The sequence below is a fragment of the Anopheles darlingi genome, chromosome 3, assembly GCF_943734745.1.
Source record: "Anopheles darlingi chromosome 3, idAnoDarlMG_H_01, whole genome shotgun sequence".
NCBI lineage: Eukaryota > Metazoa > Arthropoda > Insecta > Diptera > Culicidae > Anopheles > Anopheles darlingi.
Window position 1 is genome coordinate 18,456,976 of NC_064875.1, and position 18,053 is coordinate 18,475,028.

At 48.1% G+C, this 18,053-nt stretch overlaps 1 protein-coding gene across 2 annotated transcripts in view; it reads right to left on the reverse strand.

The window, feature by feature from the left end:
- Nucleotides 1-8,283: 8,283 nt before the first annotated feature.
- Nucleotides 8,284-18,053, reverse strand: part of LOC125953462 (cysteine-rich motor neuron 1 protein-like) — a 163,560-nt gene continuing 153,790 nt past the window's right edge. For both annotated transcript variants that reach the window (XM_049683069.1, XM_049683070.1), the window contains exon 3: nt 8,284-12,237. In XM_049683069.1, the coding sequence (XP_049539026.1) occupies nt 11,096-12,237 (1,142 nt within the window). In that variant the 3' untranslated portion in view covers nt 8,284-11,095. The remainder of the gene's footprint in view (nt 12,238-18,053) is intronic.

Genomic DNA, 18,053 nt, shown 5'->3' on the forward strand with positions numbered 1-18,053 from the left:
GTAGAGGAACACATGCGTCTAGCGTGTTAGAATATTGTTATAAATGCATGCCGGCTATCTTTTAATTTCAGAATGTATTGCGCGGATTACGAGAGCGGAAGAATTAACAATGGCGATAGTGGTGGTCCTTTGGTTTGTGGCGATCGTTTGCATGGTATTACATCGTTAGGTGCTAGCCACAAATGCAGTTCTCGTGCCTACGATTTGCCTGATATTTTTACTAAGGTACCATCTGATAGCATACGCCGCTTTATTCGTTTTCATACTGGAATTTAGTGCGACAGCCGCATTAAAGAGAACTGTGTATCTTATACACAATGAGATGCAATTATTATATTCGATTATTATAAAATTAATTGAATAAAATTGAGTCTTGCAAATCATAAAAACACAGTTATTGGAGATACATACTGTAACGTATTGGTTTATTGTCAACAATACAGTTAAACTGATCTTTTCACCTAGTTGCTCTGCTTTATATACTACCCAGCATAGCAACCCAAAGTGAGCTAAGATGCAACAATAATATACAACACATACAGAGAAGCATAACCTATTTGAACTATTTTGATAATCAATAAGATGAAGTTATCACCTTTTAAACGTGACTTGCCTGCGTGAAACTCGTTCGTTAAACACTAAACCATACAACAAGTTTACTACCCCAGCCATATGTAATGAGTAGTCAAAACCATGGGTCTCAAAACCGCGGCCCACAGCCACGTTCGCGACGTAAAGCCCGTAATGCTAATATCAGTTTGAGACCTCTGGTCGAGACAAACTATGAATATGTGGACATCATTATTCTCTTCCGGATGATACGTTGTTGCTAGGTGCCAAGAGTAACCTTTATAACTATAAACAATACAGTACATTCTAGCTGTCCAGTTGCTTGCAAGCTTGGCAGCTAGCTTAGAATATGAACTGAGAGAGTAAATTGAGGTGAGTAAAAACCTGTTTTCGGTGAGTCAAAACCCGTACACAAGGTGCCTCGTTGAAACTCAGGTTCGTTAACCACATCAAGCAGCTAACAATAGCAATAGTAAACCATTCTCACTTGATTAGATCTAATTCAATCAACCTTGCAAGTACAAAGAAATAGAAAATAAACATTTAATACATTGCGCGATCTCACATCTAAATCGACTTCCAATCTTAGCATGAGATGTTGGTGACCCTTTTCGCTGTGGTATGCATTTGGCATAACTTGAAGCATAAACGTGTAATGAACATTTTTGTAACAACCGACAGGAACCCATTCCAACAAACGGGGCACTGCCACGTGACCAGCAGCATTCCGTAGCGACCAGCAGCATGGATATGCAACCAGCGGTATGGACAGCGGTGCCATTTCTAGCGCCTGGTATGTACCGGAATGTAAGGATAGAATGTGCATTCTTCTCGCTACACCAACCCCGGGGGCTAACGCTCTCATACAGCAACGGTGCTTAGGAATGCGCATGTGACCACACATTTTCCAATCATTTTCCAGTTGGAAAATTCCATTTTCCGAAATTCCATGATGCAGCACTGCATATGCGGTCGATGCTCGGAAACCGGGGCTCCTTAATGAATCGTTCTCATAGCAAATCGTCAGAATAGGAAGTGTGACGGTTACGACGTTTGCATGGGTAGTTAAATGGAATTTTAACGTGTCAAGTGCTATCAAGACGGGCTTGTAAAGACCTCAATTGATCGCTTGTACATCTTTGATTGAAATCGAGAAAATATAGAAAGCCAAGAATAATTGTTAACAAGTGAGGAGAACTCACAGCTCCCCATACTCCATGCCACGTGATGTTGTTGTGAACAACTGGTGCGTCCGTGTGCGTGTGTGAGTGTGCACAGGGTTCCAAGACACTCCTTGACGCCATAAGTCACCAACCAACCAACGGGGAGTACATTTAATGCATCTTAAACGGTTCTTGCCAAAACTTCTATCTATCCGTTGAAAGGTGAAACGGAATCACGTTCTATACATTTTTCTCTCTCTCTCACTCCTCAGGGAAAGTTTTATCTATCATTCCTGCGACTCTTGCGTGGTTGACCACATGAGTTGCCTTTACGACGGGGGAGCCACAAAACGTCAAGTGGCATCAGGCTGACCGAAGACGATGGCAAATGGTGGCAGCTCTTCACCATTTTGGGCAAGTTTCTGTGGCAAAAGTTTTATCAGCGACGACGACGACGACGACGACGACGAGTGCGAGTGCGAACGGATGTTTCGGATTCGATACGTACCACCCAGAGGCGGGGTGGTTAGGTCAGATACAGCACTCCGAGGACCGTTTCACCCCCTCCCAAAAAACGAACACCACAGAGCCTCGGCAGCATCAGCAGCAGTGGCTTTGTCAGCAGAGTCGAGAGGACCTGGCCAATGCCAACAAGAAGAAGAAAAAAAATGGGTGGAAAAGCCACACAAATCAGACCGGCCGGCCAGGCGCCTCCATTGAAAAGCTCATTAGACACTCACTAACGAAGCTGAAAGAGCGCACAGGCTCACACACACACGCCCACACACCAACACCAACCGTAGGGATCGTAGGCATCGGTAGCACTGACAGCAGCAACGACCAGCAGCGACAGCTGGTGAATCAAAGTTAATCCGCATGCGGTTGACCGAGAGGCCAAATGAGAGGGGTTCGAGGGATGTTTTATTGGGGGTGTGGCAAGAGGGAAGAGGCTGGAGGAAATGCGGCCGACCAGTTTTCCAGGAAGTTTAGAAATAATGAGAAACGAACCCGACAGTGTGACCGCCGTGCTTCACTTTCCGCTCGGCTGAATGTGACCGTAATTCATAATTGTGCCACGCTCTGTTCTCTTTCCCCTCCCGGCTTGGACCCACCCCCAATACACCCCACCCACAGATGATTTGTTACCCGTCTATCCCTCTCGGTGGCATTCTGTGGATGGGTGTCCTCGAGCTCTATGAGGGCGTTTAACGCACGCCTTTCTAGACTGACAGCTTTTACTGGTGCCGGTGTTGCTACCGTAAATGGTGTCACCGGAACTACCGTTTCTGTGTTGCGTTCTGGATTTAATAGTAGGCTACTAAGGATTTTCAGAAAGGCGCAGCAAGCGCTGAGCGAAAATATAATGAAATGAGGTTTAGTACAATTTAGTACAGTCCAAAAATTAACGTTTGAATCAGTACTTTAGGATGAATTTGAATTGTTTTAATGCTTATCTGATATTGCTGCATGATTAAACGTCGTGTCGAAGCATATAAATGGAGACATCCTTGGGATATTGGTTATTGGCACCTTTCCCTAGCTAAAGTTGAATGACGACAGTTACGTCTGAACTGATCACTCTTTCGCTCATTCAATTCAACTGGTACCACTGCGATAAGACCATGTGCAATGATTGGAATGAAAGATGCGATTGAACGCAGCACTTTACCGGATGTCCGTCTTCATAAAGACTATTCGTTCGTGGAGTAAGTGCTCACTGTTTTTGCGAGGAGAATGGCTGTCGCATAAAATTTGTTCGGTCGTATTGAATGGCGAAAGTACCTAGAGCTGTTTCAAGTCCTGGCTGTTCAACAACTGCACTAGATGAAGGAATCTTTACTTGCTGCAAACAGTGATGGAAGCAGCACCACGGATTTCATTAAATAAAACACCTTGTTTTGAAATAAATAGCTAATAAATTTTATGATAAATTCACTGGGAAGAAGTTGAACGATTTGTAACAACAATACTTTTGTTTTAGTGGATTAAAGTTCCACATCCATAACATTTTAAAATCATGCCGGTACTCTAGCTGTAAAACTGAGTATGTTAAAAATCCTAATACTTTTGCTACTTTACCAGGCAACATTTGCCTCTATAAACTGACCGAAAATTGAGTTAAAAAAAAGTGCTCAAAGGGTAGATAAACATCTGGTAATAATTTACGATGCTGTAACAAATCCTTAGTGATTTTTATCGATTTTAGTCTGCAATCAAACACCCATGCGGAAGCTAATAATTGAATTTAATTGATGTACATTAGACAATTATAAAACCAGGATAAAGAGTATCATTTTCTCGTTGCTATACGACTGTTGCTGATGCTCATTTAGATCCATATAATTGATGAAGAGTATAGAATATCATAGCTTATCTCACAAACATTTACCACCTTGCCGGTTACTTGAAACCATAACATAATAGTTGGAGTTGATAGAAAGTAAGGCCACCTGTACACGACAGCGGACCGACTCCGACGTTTCTAACGATACAGAATCGGTTGAAAATCGCGTTTTCATGTTTCGTCTCTTTAAGCGCTCCATTGCACTACACTCTGGACGCCGGTCAGCGGCCAGCCGGATCTCACGTGAACGTTCAGCCGTACCGTCAGTACATCGGTGCCAGTAAACCAAACGATGAGCGTTGGTATCGCGCGTAAGGTTCCGTACGTTCCGGTATGCAGACGGATCCCAAGATAAATTAACGCCCAGCACACTAACCACGGTGAGGGTTACGTTATGTTGGCCCAACATTGAATCCTCCTCCGACCGTTGCCGGTCTTCGTCTTTACGTGACGTGGTCAGTTCGACCGTACGAACGCTGTACGAATCGTCGCGAGGACGAGCCACTGTCCGGTACGGTCCGATCCGACTGAAGGAGTAAATTTTAATTAATGACACTCCCGGGAGGAGATTAACAGACTGTGTGTTCGTTGCAGGGTCCAACTGGCCAGCCATCCGGCCAACCATATGGTGATACGCACCGGTGACCGAGACCAGCGTCAGTGGGCTAGAGCATCTGACGACCGAACGATGGCGTACGGAATATAGGACGACACCAACCGACGACGATGCCTTGTCTGGAACCACGAAGGAATGCCACAACCATTCGCCAACCATCCGTGGCCACAACCGGGGGCACACAACGGGAATCGAGCTGGAAATGATAAATATTTCATCAATTCTAAGCGCCAACATTAGTTGCATTGCCGAGGGGGAGGGAAGGAAGCACCGGAAGGTGAATGTGTCTCCGTTTGATGTCGTGATTTCGAGCAAACATCCATCATCGGTCGCTCAGTTTGTGGGTTCACAGTTCCTGAGCCTTTGCATGGCACATCCTTCCAACCATCAAAGCGGATGAGACGGAAGGTATTCAAAATCATGGTTTCAATATTAGATGCCGATCGATGGTGGTTGGATTAAAATATGATTAATCAAATCAAATCACCGACCTGGAATCGGATATTTATTCACATCCTCTACCTCGGCATGATGTGTATGAAACACAGTTATTAGGATTCGAAAACCCTTATCCCGGAGCCCTCTTCATGCCAATTGAAGGAGAACGGAAGAAGAGCGGCTGGCTGCTTGTCTGCGGGTTACGAGATTTAATTTACGATTTTTATGCCGGTCCATCGTCATCGTGCGACGTGCATGTCCTGTGCGCCCAGGAATATGAATATGTATCTGAATCGTATCATCGTATCTTTCCCTAATTGGATTATGCATGGAGGGGGAGAGATTAGTAGCAGCATCAAGGTTCAGGGCAAAAGCATCCCAAATGGCATAATTGATACCCGGATGCCTGCCCTTGAAAGAGAATCATTTACTTAATTCAAACCGAATTTAGGTTAGTCCTTCTCTCGACCTCAACAAGCGATGATACCGTCGTTTGGGCTATTCCTCAGTTCACCTTTATCCTGGTGTCCTTGTTGCGAACGGTCAGGCGGATCAATATTCAAAAGAGAGGTACACTTCCGAGCTGCCTTAACATGTTCCAATCGCAACCGTCTGCCGGTTTGCGTCATAAACAGCCGCAGGACTTTCGGCTCTGGTGCAGAGCAATCTTCACACCTCGCAGTCACCAGCATTTCTGCTGCTTCTCTGCGACAGAGAGATAGTTCCGTCTTCCATTTTCATTGCACTTCCGGTGCGTAAATAGTCTCAGCATGGAACAGGAAAACTCAATTGTATGGCATGCCGTGCAGCCTGCCAGCACGAGGTCCGTTCGTTCCAATTGCAGATCTTCGAAAGGATTCCCAAATTTGACGCAAAATTAAAGACGTGCTGAGGACGTGTTCCACATCTGCATCACCTCGTTCGGTCTCTGCAGATTTTCCAGTGCAAGGGATTTGATTACTCGCAACAGAAGGTTGACAATCCATCCTGCTGCTGCTGCTGCCTTCTGTCTGCGATTGCGACTCATAATTTGCTGTTCTTGAGTCCGTCGTCCTCGTCCACATCGGCAGCAGTTGGCGCAATGCTAAACGTATTAAACCTCCGTGTCCTGTCCCCGGTGCTACCGAGTAGCAACCCAATGATTTGCGATCAGCAGGAGATGATGCACCAGCTGCAACGGAGAGCAATGCGATTTGGGAGTTGGCGATGGCCCCTGGTGTCGGATGTAAAACTAGCAGCATTACAAGGAGCAGCATTACCAGGGAGTGAGTCGATAGACCCTGAATTCGCTTCGTTTTCAATTCACACTCACCGGAGCGCATCCGGGGGCTGGACTGGTTTGTGGCTCTGGCGGTATCTGGCACTGGTACCCCCGGTGGGGCTATCAATTGAAATTTAACTGCTCTGGACCAGTTGGTTCAGGTGTCTCTTTGCTGGTAGATGTGAGCAGTGAAGAGCCACATTGGTTCGATGCAATGTTGCACCAATGATTTGGAACGTCCCCTGGTGTGTGCGCCGGTGTTTGGATTTAGATAAATATTTGAATAACTGGATGTTTACGAGCAGATAGTGTTAGTTTAAAGCATAAAACTAGCTAATTATTAAGCAGCACAACATGTCAAATTTTGTATTTACTTCCTTCCTTTCACAAACTATTCGAGTAGAATGCAATCTGATTGTCCAATCACCCGGAGCGCACGTCAGGTCAACTTCTGGTGTCTCACATCGGCATTCGGAGCAACGCTACTGCTCTTTGCACTCCGAAAACCATGCCCGTTGTTTATCCAACACATCATAACGAATTGTTGCATGCATCGGTGCACCCATCCACAGGCCGGATTGTTTGGCCCGGGGAATCCCGGCCGGTGCCGAGTGAACCAGAAAGTAAAGATAATTTATCGAAACTGAAATGTGAATTTTGGTCCCGTTCCTGTTCCCGGTGTTCTGCGAATCCTGGTGGATGGGGCATAGTTTGCGCTAAAAGCGTTCGTTCACTAACATCGCGGTTCGCGAGAGAGACACACACACGCGTGCACAAATAAATCATTCACCACGGTGTGCCCCAAATGGTGCTGGTTGGCAAAGTTTATCAAATTTAGTCGACCACGGTACGGTCCACCGCACCGAAAACAAAGGTACGATATTAGGTGTGAGTATGTGCGCCACATGTAGGCGCATTCGTTGAGGGAGATGTCCTTTTTTGGGTTCTAATTTATTGTGGCATCGAACAACAGGTTCCGCTGCATATGCTTCATAATTGAAATGATGAAATGCACATCGAATTTGTTTGTTTCGCTTTTCGTCAAAACACATTTTCCAATGAACGTCAGCAAATGGTTACCCCACGATTGGTTACCGGCTAGCTGGAATGTGCCCAATGAAAACATTCGCTGGCGCCGATCCGTGTTGCCCATTCCGTTGCCATGGTAATGGTCTAAGCGAATTCGAACAATGAGCACTTCTGCATGTAACCGCGGGGAAAAAGGGGGGGGGGGGGAGGAGAGACCATTTTCCAATTAGTAATTGACTTTTGTGACTTTTCCACGGATCGCTTTTTCCGCCTACCTTTGCCGTGCCTGCGGTCGTTGTGGCAGTGGAAAAGGATATCCCAGCAAACTGTCAAGTGAGGGTTGCGAGCGACGTTGAATTCGCTTTTTGCGGCCCCCTCCCACCGTAACAGAGGTACACTGTTGCCAATTTGCGCTACAAAGTTTAAAGTGGCCACACCGTTCGCCGCCGAAGAGGGGTGCAGGGTGAAGAGAGATGCAGAAGGGCCCCCAATCGACCAAACACAATCAGCTCTGCCAATCAGTTCCGCGGGTCAAGTGTTTGCTGTTGGGCCACTGTAGCTGAAAAAGCAACGAGCGGCACCGTTGCCGTCTACTTTCAACGAGCAATCGATCATTATCCGCCCAATTAGAAGCAGTGCGGCCTGAGGTGAAGTGGGCCTTAAACTGTGAAGAGCCTCTCGAAGGGACCTCCCCCCCCGGGGTGGGGAAGCCAGAGGCATACCGTTGAGGGTTCCGGCTCAATTCCGGTTGCAATCTCAAAGAGAGCTGAAGAGCCACGCCGCCACGGTGCTCGAGGCTTTCTTTCCGAACGTTCGAACCATCCATCAACTACAATCAATTATTACTGTTATTTTTTGTTTTCATCCGAAGTTATATGTATATATGTATATATATATATATTTATTTTCAGGATTTTCTTACTTATTGGGTATATTTGATTTTCTTTTTACAAATCATAGATTTAATATATTTTGCATAACTATTCACATGTAATCGCGCTCGTTCCGAATGCCCATCTTTTGTTTCTTTCGACGCAAATGATTTTACACGCATCCTCTCTGCCGTCCGTGTTCCGGTTTCTTGGTTTTGGTTTATCCGCTTCTCGTACGCCCTATAGATTGCCGCGCAAGGTTTCGCGTTTTTCTGGTTCCTTGTTGCCATTGGTTTCATTTGCTTTTACACGTTCTACTCGGCAACAGTGACGCCACGTGTCACGTGGGTGCTCGCTTGCTTCATTGCACTTCCTTTGCCGATGTCGCGTGGTTTTTAAACTTAAACGACTCGACTTAGGACCTTTACGGCAGCGACAGACACACATCGTACACACACACAGATAGGTTTTGCTTTACTTAACGAAACGAAACATTTCCTCTTCCGCTCCCTCGTGTTGTCAATGTACAAAGGATTTCCCGCAAAACGTTGGTTGTGTACAGTTCAGGGGGTGTCTCCAGATAGGTTATCGAGGGAGGATAGCTCATCCTCTTGGGCCTCGACTCGCATCAAGATGCCGATCCCGCACGCGTGGCCCCGGTAAAGCGAAGCATTTGTGTTAGTTAGGTCTTGAATATAGGACTATCCTGCTATTCCAAATTTTACTTTCCGTTCTGTTTTGTTTTACAAATCGCTTCCCTTCTTCCCTGGTTTGCTATTGTTAACATGTTTGCATATTTGCCAACAGCCTGCCTTCCTACACTGCCTTTATACACTAGTCTGCAATTACGAGACACACGAGCGAAGAATACGCGCACAGGAAGAGAAGGAATGATATCACGCCCGAAGGGTGTATGCATGATGGTGGATGGTGGGTTGATATGAGTCGAGACGGAAAGCGTTGTGATAACGGGCTGTACTATATATCGTGAATGGCGTGAGGAGAGGTCGAGGGACATTAGTAGTGAGAGAAGAATGAAGCACGAAAAGCGAAACATTTAAGATGCAACTCTTGCGTAAATGTGAGGCGCACACACACACGCGCGTTCGGGATGGCCAACCTAGCGTCTTCGTCTTCACCTGCTTCACCGATTCCTGATGCGGTTCGTGTTCATGGACGACACGAGATATGCACAGGAGAGGTTTCCTTTTGTTTTGTTTTTTCATTTCTCATCTTCTTCACCGCAGCGATGATGCACATACATATATATTTATGTTCAGCTTTATACAATGTTCCCGTGTTCTCTGTCTTTGTGTTCTACAAATTCTGGGGTTTTCGGGGTTTGTTATCTATCTGTCTGTCTGTCTGTCTGTCTTTCGCCGTTTATTTGTTTTGCATATTTTGGAAGCATTACGAGAATTTTTCTATTCCATTTTATTCCGGTTTCGCTGCCTTGGTTTGAAACGATTTGACGTCTTCCCAACTTCTTCCTGTGTCCGTATTATCAAGTGTATCTTTCGTACACTGACCTCACAGCTGTTTCGTTTACGCAAAACATTGAAGATCCTCAAATATCCCTTAGAGCGACTTCCATCCAACGGAAGCGCTTCCAAATTCGCTCTCATTCTTAATCAGTTTTCTACAAACCTTTTTTAATTTGTTTTTTTTTCTTCTCTTTTAATTCTTTCATCCTTCAAAACGACTCCCGCAATTGCCTACAATTCAAATTTTGCCACGAGCGAGGCGTGGAGCAACGGGAGCGGCTAACTAGCTAGAGCTAGACGGAGGCGCTCAGGAACTCAGGAACGAAAGGAGCGAACCAAACATAATCATAACTTAACGTTAATTGTGCTGTCTTACCATTCAAATAATACCTAGCGCTCGAGCAGTGGTTTTGTCAATTCGTTTCGTTCGTACACACACACATGCACACGCGCTCAAACGTTCATCACATGTCACAGGTTTGCGGGTCCTGATCCTTTAACTCCTACATCAGAGTGTGTTTTTCTTTGTGACAGAAAATAAAAAAACCAAATGTTGTCGATATCAATCAATATATCGGGCATCTGCCGACCGTCGCGCGTCACGGGTAGCGCACCCTGCCTTACTTTTCCATCGATTCTTAATCCTTAGTTGTCGTTAAATAAATACAGCAATTCATCAATCAAAATAGGAATATAGTTGGCTGCCGATTTGGGCCAGCCAGGTTCGTGATCCGTGCTGATTTGCGGTTCACGTTCACACCCTCCTCGAATGGCCGGTTGCGCCATGCTTCTCCTTTTGCTCTGGTGCCTTTCTTTTTATTCTTTTATTCTGGTTTTTCTTCCTCATCTTCAGCTTCTTATACTGCATTCCGTTTTAACTTTATCACAATTGTTTGTTCAATGATCGATTAAAGAGCGGTGAGGATCGAATGAATTCATTATAATGGCGGCGAGGGCGAAACACGAATTAGCGTTTCAAGAATACGACCTTCGCCTAACGTAGGGGAAAGGAAAGAAGCGGGAGATAGAGAATCAATCAAGAAACTTGATAGCATTCCAGCGGGACTACATAATAACGGGGGAATATAGCTATTGTTTGCTTCGTTTCGCTTTTGCTCGACTCGGATTCCTATATCTGCGAAGACAGATCGAAACAATCGAGCAATGCCGGTCGGGTTCGTTTCAAGGTGGTTCGATGAATGATTTCGTTGCTAATAGTAGGTGACAGTAGGGGGAGTGAGGTGAGGAAAATAGGAAGGGTGTAGGCATTTTCGCGAAAATGAAGGCTGAAAATGGCTGTCGCTCGCTTCCACAAATATTAGACGACCGACGAGTTCACCTTGATCGGTGCAATCAGTGTCGGTGTCGTGGTCACCGCACTGGTGGTGGTCGGTGTGATGGTGCTCGTCGACAACGGTACGGTGCTGTACTTGCCACGGCAGCTACGCCGTTTCTTAATACAGCACACGCCAGCCGTAACCAGCCCGGCGAAGATGAAGAAAGCAACCAGAATGAAGTAGAGAAAGCGCGCTATATCGTTCGGCGTTTCCACCGGTGTTGGTGGAGGCGCCGAGCTGCCACCGATGATATCCAGCCCCTTCTTCTCGTCATCATTGTCGTCCAGCCTTTTCTCGTGCTCCATTGGAACCGAACCGGCCGGATTGTGGTGTACGGGTTCGGTTGAATCGGTAGCGGTCGGTGATGGTGGCGACGACGAAGGGGGCGGCACGATCGTACCGTTGCTCGCTGGCAGCGCACACTGACACAGATAGCAACTGCCCTGCCGCTGATATCCATGGCGGCAACTGATCGGACAGTTGACGTGTCCCTGGCAGAAGATGGATCCTTCCTCGTCACACACGTCGCAGCACTGGTCGGGTGGGGAACGCTTGCGGGCGCAGCTGAGCGGCCGGCACGTTGGCATCTGGCAGCGGGACTCGCCATCCTCACACTTACAGTGCGTGCAGCGATCCTCGTTCCACTCTTCACCCTCGGTGTACGACCGTCCCGGGATCGTCTTCGAGTAGCAGCGCTTGATGGGCTGCAGCAACACCTGACAGTAGACATCCGGGCAGCAGTTACCGGGCTGCGCGCGATGACCGTTCTCACCCGAACTGACCGCCGGGATGAAGTTCGGTGGACATCTCGGGCTGGGGCACGGTCGGCAGACGCACTTGGGGCAGCACCGGTCCTGCAGATCGACGCTAGTCGCCAGGGAGCGCTTCCAGAAGTGGCGCTGTGGCAGGGCCGGTTGGAGTTGATTGTGCGTGAAGAACATGGCCGCACTTGGGACGATCTTGATCGATTCCTGTGGATGGTTGTTCATGGCGATCGCACGACGCTGGCGCACTCCGATGCCATCGCTCTCGATGGCCATAAATTCATCCTTCGCAGAGGGCAGATAGCTGTCGTCCGGGCATTCGGTCGAACATTGGACCTGCTGGCAGAGATGGTTCATATCTGGTGAGAGGAAGAGGAAGAGGATAAACAGATCGTTCGTTAGTGTCATTGCCAGTAAAGATAATAAGGAATAGTCGCTGCAGTTTACGGAAGATGCTGAGACACTTGGATTGTAGGAATACTGAAACTTGGAGAAACTAACGAGTATCCAAATGACCTCGCCTAGTATATAGACTACGGAATAGCAGACAGTTGATCATACTCTTATTTATCATTCGAGTTAAGTAGTTTTTTCTAACGTGTCCATCTAATAAAATGGCATCCCAGGTTCAAGATCCTATTAATAAGTTCGCAATGACCCAAATAACAAGTTCGACTTCCGCCGATATTTCATTCCATTTCCATCCGCAATATGCTGTCCCATACGGTACATTCTGTCTCGGGTTTTGTCGTACCAACAGCACGCAGCAGCAGCACACTCGCATAAAGCTCCAATCAACCCCAAATAATAGAGCACCACATCAGGGGGCATCCTCTGTCGGGACGCGCGTGTGCTTCTGGGAGTTTGCCTGCAGCGATTGATTCGCTTGGGGTAATGCAATTAAAATGAGCGCCTCGGGCGGCCTCAGAACCCCAGGCATGCCTGGAACAATGGGGGGAAAAAAGCGGTTCAATACAAAACAGCATACCGCGACGTATCCATTTCAATTGAAACGTGATGCATCCTAGGTACTTGTAGCGCCTACAAACACTTCCACATCCACACGTTCCACACGATTCCAACAACGTGGGAAAAAAACACTCCGGGCAGAAGGATTCATTTTCCGGCTCATTGGAAAGCCATTCATTGGGTTTCGTAGATCCACAATCCACTCCATGCGACTATGACAGCAGGTTTCACAAGCCCTACTCTGGAATGTAGCTCTCTCTCTGTCCCCGGGTGGGGGATTCGTATTCTCGAGCATCTTTTCCGTTCTAGTTCATTCACTGCATCGGCGTGTCCTCGGCTGCCTCCCTCCGGCTATTTCCACGCCGAGTAAATTGAGTGAAAAATGGAAATTCAAATCCCACGACTCGCCTGTCTCTAAATTGAACCGCGCCACCGACAGATGGCGTGTGACGCGTCAGCCTATAACCGGGAGGGCTCTCTTTTTGTGTCCTCTCCCCCCGCTTGGTACCACGCTTAGCTGGCTGGAATTAATTTAATTCTTTCCACTAACTGCACCATGACGACGACGGCGACGACGGGCACCTCCATCATCATGCGCCAGCATTGAGAGTAATCGGTGGCCTTGGGCTTTTCGAACGACGACGACGACGACGACGACGACGGCTCAATATCTGACACCGTGCACGCGATGTGCCCGGGCTCCGGGTTTGTCATTCAGTTTATCGTTTTTTAATCGATCATTCCGAGCATCCGGGGAGCTTTTTCATCAAAAAAAGGTGCACTGCGAGTGGAGCAGAAAACCCGTGCGCCCCATTAATCGAACAGAGCGTCAGCTAGGCACCATGTTTTAGTTACCAATTTCCGACATTCCGGGTGCACTTCGTCAGGAGTGCCCGGCCGGAGTTGAGTTCGAAAACAGAAAAAAAGAACAGAAAAACCAGACCAACGGGTTGCCTGATGCCAATCCGAATTGGAATTAGAAAAGTTTTCGGGCGGGAAAAAAGGCTTCTCTTCCCCTCTTGGGCGAATGCTCGGCCGAATCGAATTGAACACCACTGCTGGCCATTGATCCTACCCACTACGTTGCAGTGCCCTCCGGCAAGCTAGCTTGTGACAGGACGAAATTGAACCAATTTTCCCACCATTTTCGCCACTCCATCGACTGGATGGATGCTCCATTACACTCGCGCGCCGGATTTGCTATCCCCGGCACTTCTCTCAACAGTCTAAGCTCTTTTGATAGCAGGATAGGTTTTCCGTGAAATGCGCCATGCGTTGGAAGGTGTTTGCTTTATGGTGAGTTGCCATCGAGTGCCATCGGCCGGGCATGCTATCCACCTATAGCAGCCCACCATGAAAGCGTTCCAATTTAATACCCGCTCCATTCGGCGTGCTCCGTTTAATGGCCTTGATCGATAAGATAAGCATGGTGATTCGTCGCCCGCGTCGTCCACGTGGAATTGGTCGCCACCGGCCGGTATCCAATTCCGGATAAGTGTGTGTGTGTATTCGAGCCACTGGAGGCACTGGCACGGGAACACTACCAATGCTGCTGCTGCTGCTGCTCCTGGTGCGAGACGATTAAACTAATAAAAAGGAGCTTATCAAGAGCAACAGCACCATGGAGCCAACGGATGGCAACGGTAGATGTGCGTGCGGCACGCGAATGTTGCGGAATTTTAATTCCTCGCAACACAAACTCGAAAACCTCTTTCAGCGCTGCGGATAAGACACGGCGGCAATTAATGGGTGGCATCCCCAGGGGGTCTTTTAAATCGTCCAAAGCGTTCTTCATTGCTCTCAGCAGCTTAAAGCTTCCTCTTCATTCTCGTGAACGGTTTGTGTGCATTTCACACACATGCTTGCGGTGAGCATAATAATACATTTTTAATAATCCTCGCTCCTTGCTCACGATGCGCGACGTTGCGGGGCAACGCAAAGCATAACTGACAGGACCCTTGCGGTGGTACGTTTGATTGATGCATTCGTCGCTTCATCATCATCGAGCATCGATCGATCGATCCGAGGCCTTTCGCCTCTCGCTTCACCGCACAGCAGCGTAGCGCTGGAATGTAAAATTCACGCAATGGATGCGGTCTCGGACCCCAACAACGTTTTTTGTGAACGTGTCAGCATAAATGTCCGATTTCGGGACGGAACCGTTATGAACGGAAATGAATGAAAAACGAAGAAGCAAAACACAAAAGCCCCCCACGTCAAGCAGTCGGTCTCCGTGTCAGCAGCAGATGCGCGGCGCGATGCGGAAGATATTGTGCGGCGTTCCGGTGACCCCCACCCCTCTGATGGGGACCCCACTGGCACACACACACAATCCCATAAATTCATAACGAATGGTTTGTGCGCGCGCTGACCCCGTCAGTCATCCATCATGTTAAGCAATAAATATTGTTTTCTGACCCCGGACATACACACCCCGGGATTCGGACACTTCGTCCGTCTCTGACACACAAACACACACACAGAGAGCGGTTCACTCGCCACATTCTGCATTGCAGATCTCGCTATACCAAACCGGAGGGGTTTTTGTGTGCTGGAAAATATAAAACAAAATGGCAAAGAGGGCGCGAGAAAAGGATGACGGAGCTTTTGGGACGGTCGTCATGGATGTCAACCCGGCACCCTCTCTCTCTCTCTCCGGCTGCTTCCTTCTCCTTACCAACGTACCATCGGAATGACGACAATAAATGCGGATCATAAAAATATAACAAAAAGCTCTCGAAGGCGCACTCGCTGGTCGCTGGTGGACCCCGGAATCGAATTCCAGCGACCCTTTTTCCCGCGATTCCCCGCGAAAGCCCTTCTGGCCAATCCGGTGTGACATATTTGGGTTTTTGGGGAGATTTGGAGCATTTCCACAGACGGTGCGCGGAGAAGTTCGGTTGTTGATGTTGGGAAATGACGCCGGCTGTCCGGGTGTCAGGTCCGGGAATCAGTTAGCCAGTGCCCGGGCTACTCTCCATCCACGCGTTAGAGGGATCAACATCATCGGGCAGGCAGTTCGAATGCCGCTGGCCGTCCTTTCCTTAGTGGACTCTAATAAACATTCCTAATTGACAGTTGGGAGCGATTTGAGCGAACTTAAAAAGAAGCTCTTATTAGTGGCCGCTCCGATACGATAAAGCACTCCTCTCGATGCTCTTAGTTCCACAAGCGAGCGAGCGGCCGCCATTAGTATGTAAAACTAGCGCGAAACGAGTTCTTTGGTTTCTGGTTTCAGCCGCAACGTGGCGCAGCTGTTTGCTCATCATCATCATCCCATCGCATCCATATACGCACTATATGGGGGTGCTAATGCGTTCCCCGGCTCATAAATATTAGTTAACAGATAACGCACCAGTAACCTTGAAGCACGCGTGTACGTGATGAGGTGAGGGTGTACTAGACGAAACTATAAACGGTAGATATATAGGTTAAGGTCAAGTGTTGTTAGAGCAGGCACACAGGTTAACATAGTGGGCACGAAAGACCATCCACTTGAAGGATTTATGAGAAGGGCTTGTAAGACTACGGCCCAAGATTCACTCTCTTGGGCCACATTTCATCCTTCTGCTTTAAGCGAAAGCAGTAAAGAAAAAGAAAACGGTACAAAGATGTGCCTTAAACGGTCAGTAATCGACGTGAAGTGCTACAAAGCGAACACGGCTTGATACGTGCGTGATCCTGCGGAGCGTTTCGAACGCTCGAACACGCTCGAAGAGGTCCTACAGAGCACCGGCGTCCTCTCGTCCGTCCGCGTCGGTTTGCGCGGTTCACCTTTGATGTGTAAACGAGTCGGCGGCGGTTGCTTGGTAAATTAGGTTGACCGTGGCTCCGTTTTGTCTGATGGTGGCTCTTCCCTTTTCGCACCTTTCTCTGTGTGTGGGGCTGCTCCAGCCTTGAAAGCCTACGTCAAAGAGCATCTCGCTGTTGCTCGGTTCTCTGCTCGGTTGTCCGCTTTGCCGAGAGGCGTTTGCTTGCGCTGCCGTTGGCGGCGCGGCACGGCTCGTCATAAATTATTTATCATTCCCTTAGAATCATCATTATCAAGGCAAAAAGGGGTGACAAAAATGGCCGCAGATAACGGGGTGCGCTGGATGGTGTTGAGGTGGTGGTGGCGGTGGTAATGGTGGTGGTAGTGGGGAGGCGTGTGAAAGCATCGACGCCCGGGAGCGGGAGGCTCACTCATTTGTCGTGTGAAATATTCATATGCCTCAGATATCGGGCTCGGGCGTCGGTGGCGTAGAGGGTTGTTTCTCGTTTTTCCGCTTCACAGGAGACACACGAGCACGAACGCACACACCCACGGTTGTCCTTTGAACATCCCTCCGTGGTTCGAACATCATGTCGGTCGAGTTCGGTTCGGTCCCTCCCGACTAGCCTACGGTTGTTGTTGTTCCAACGCCAATCGACACCAGCGCGACATTTCGAAGGCGCGATGAATGAGCGTTATCCTCGCTCTCGTCACACGACGATACACAACGGTTGTAGAAGTGTCTGTGAGCATTTTGAGCGTACTGACGATCGACGTTTGACCAATGCTAGACACATGTTTTGGTCAGCACTGGAAACTATCGAGCAAATCAACATCACATCAGGCGTCCTCTTGAATCATTCGCAAGTTGCTGCGAATCAAAGCTAAACGTCAATGGCTGCCGCAAGTCAACGTTTGATACATGATTTTCGCTGGAAAACGGATTTGCGTCCGGATGTGAGACGCTTTCCCTTTCTTCAACACCGAGGTTAGGCGAATCATGTGAAAATTCGCGAGATGATTAATCATCCAGCGTATCGCCCGCGCTAGACATCTAGACGTACGCAGCCTGCGCTCGCGTTGCGATTCGCTGTCGTTCACAGGCGAAAAACCACCCAATTTCCACTCAGCCTCAGTCTCGACATCCAACCACTACACACGCGGCCGCGCCCGGTCGGTGTTCCCTCTGTCTGCTAAATTTAGATTCAATTAATCATCACCGATTCCGGCGGCCACAAACTGCGATTATGTTTTGTCAGTTCTACGTCACTACCAGAGCCGTATCGCAGTACGAGGCATTTCATTCATGAAGTAGTCGAATCGAAACGTGTAAATGGATGCTGTGGCAGGCGTGAGGGAGGGAAAACACACCAAACGGCGCAGAATTTGTTTTCCCGATTTTCCCCCGTAGAAACGGATCGCTCGCAAAGCGTGACGCAAGAGAAAATAAACAGA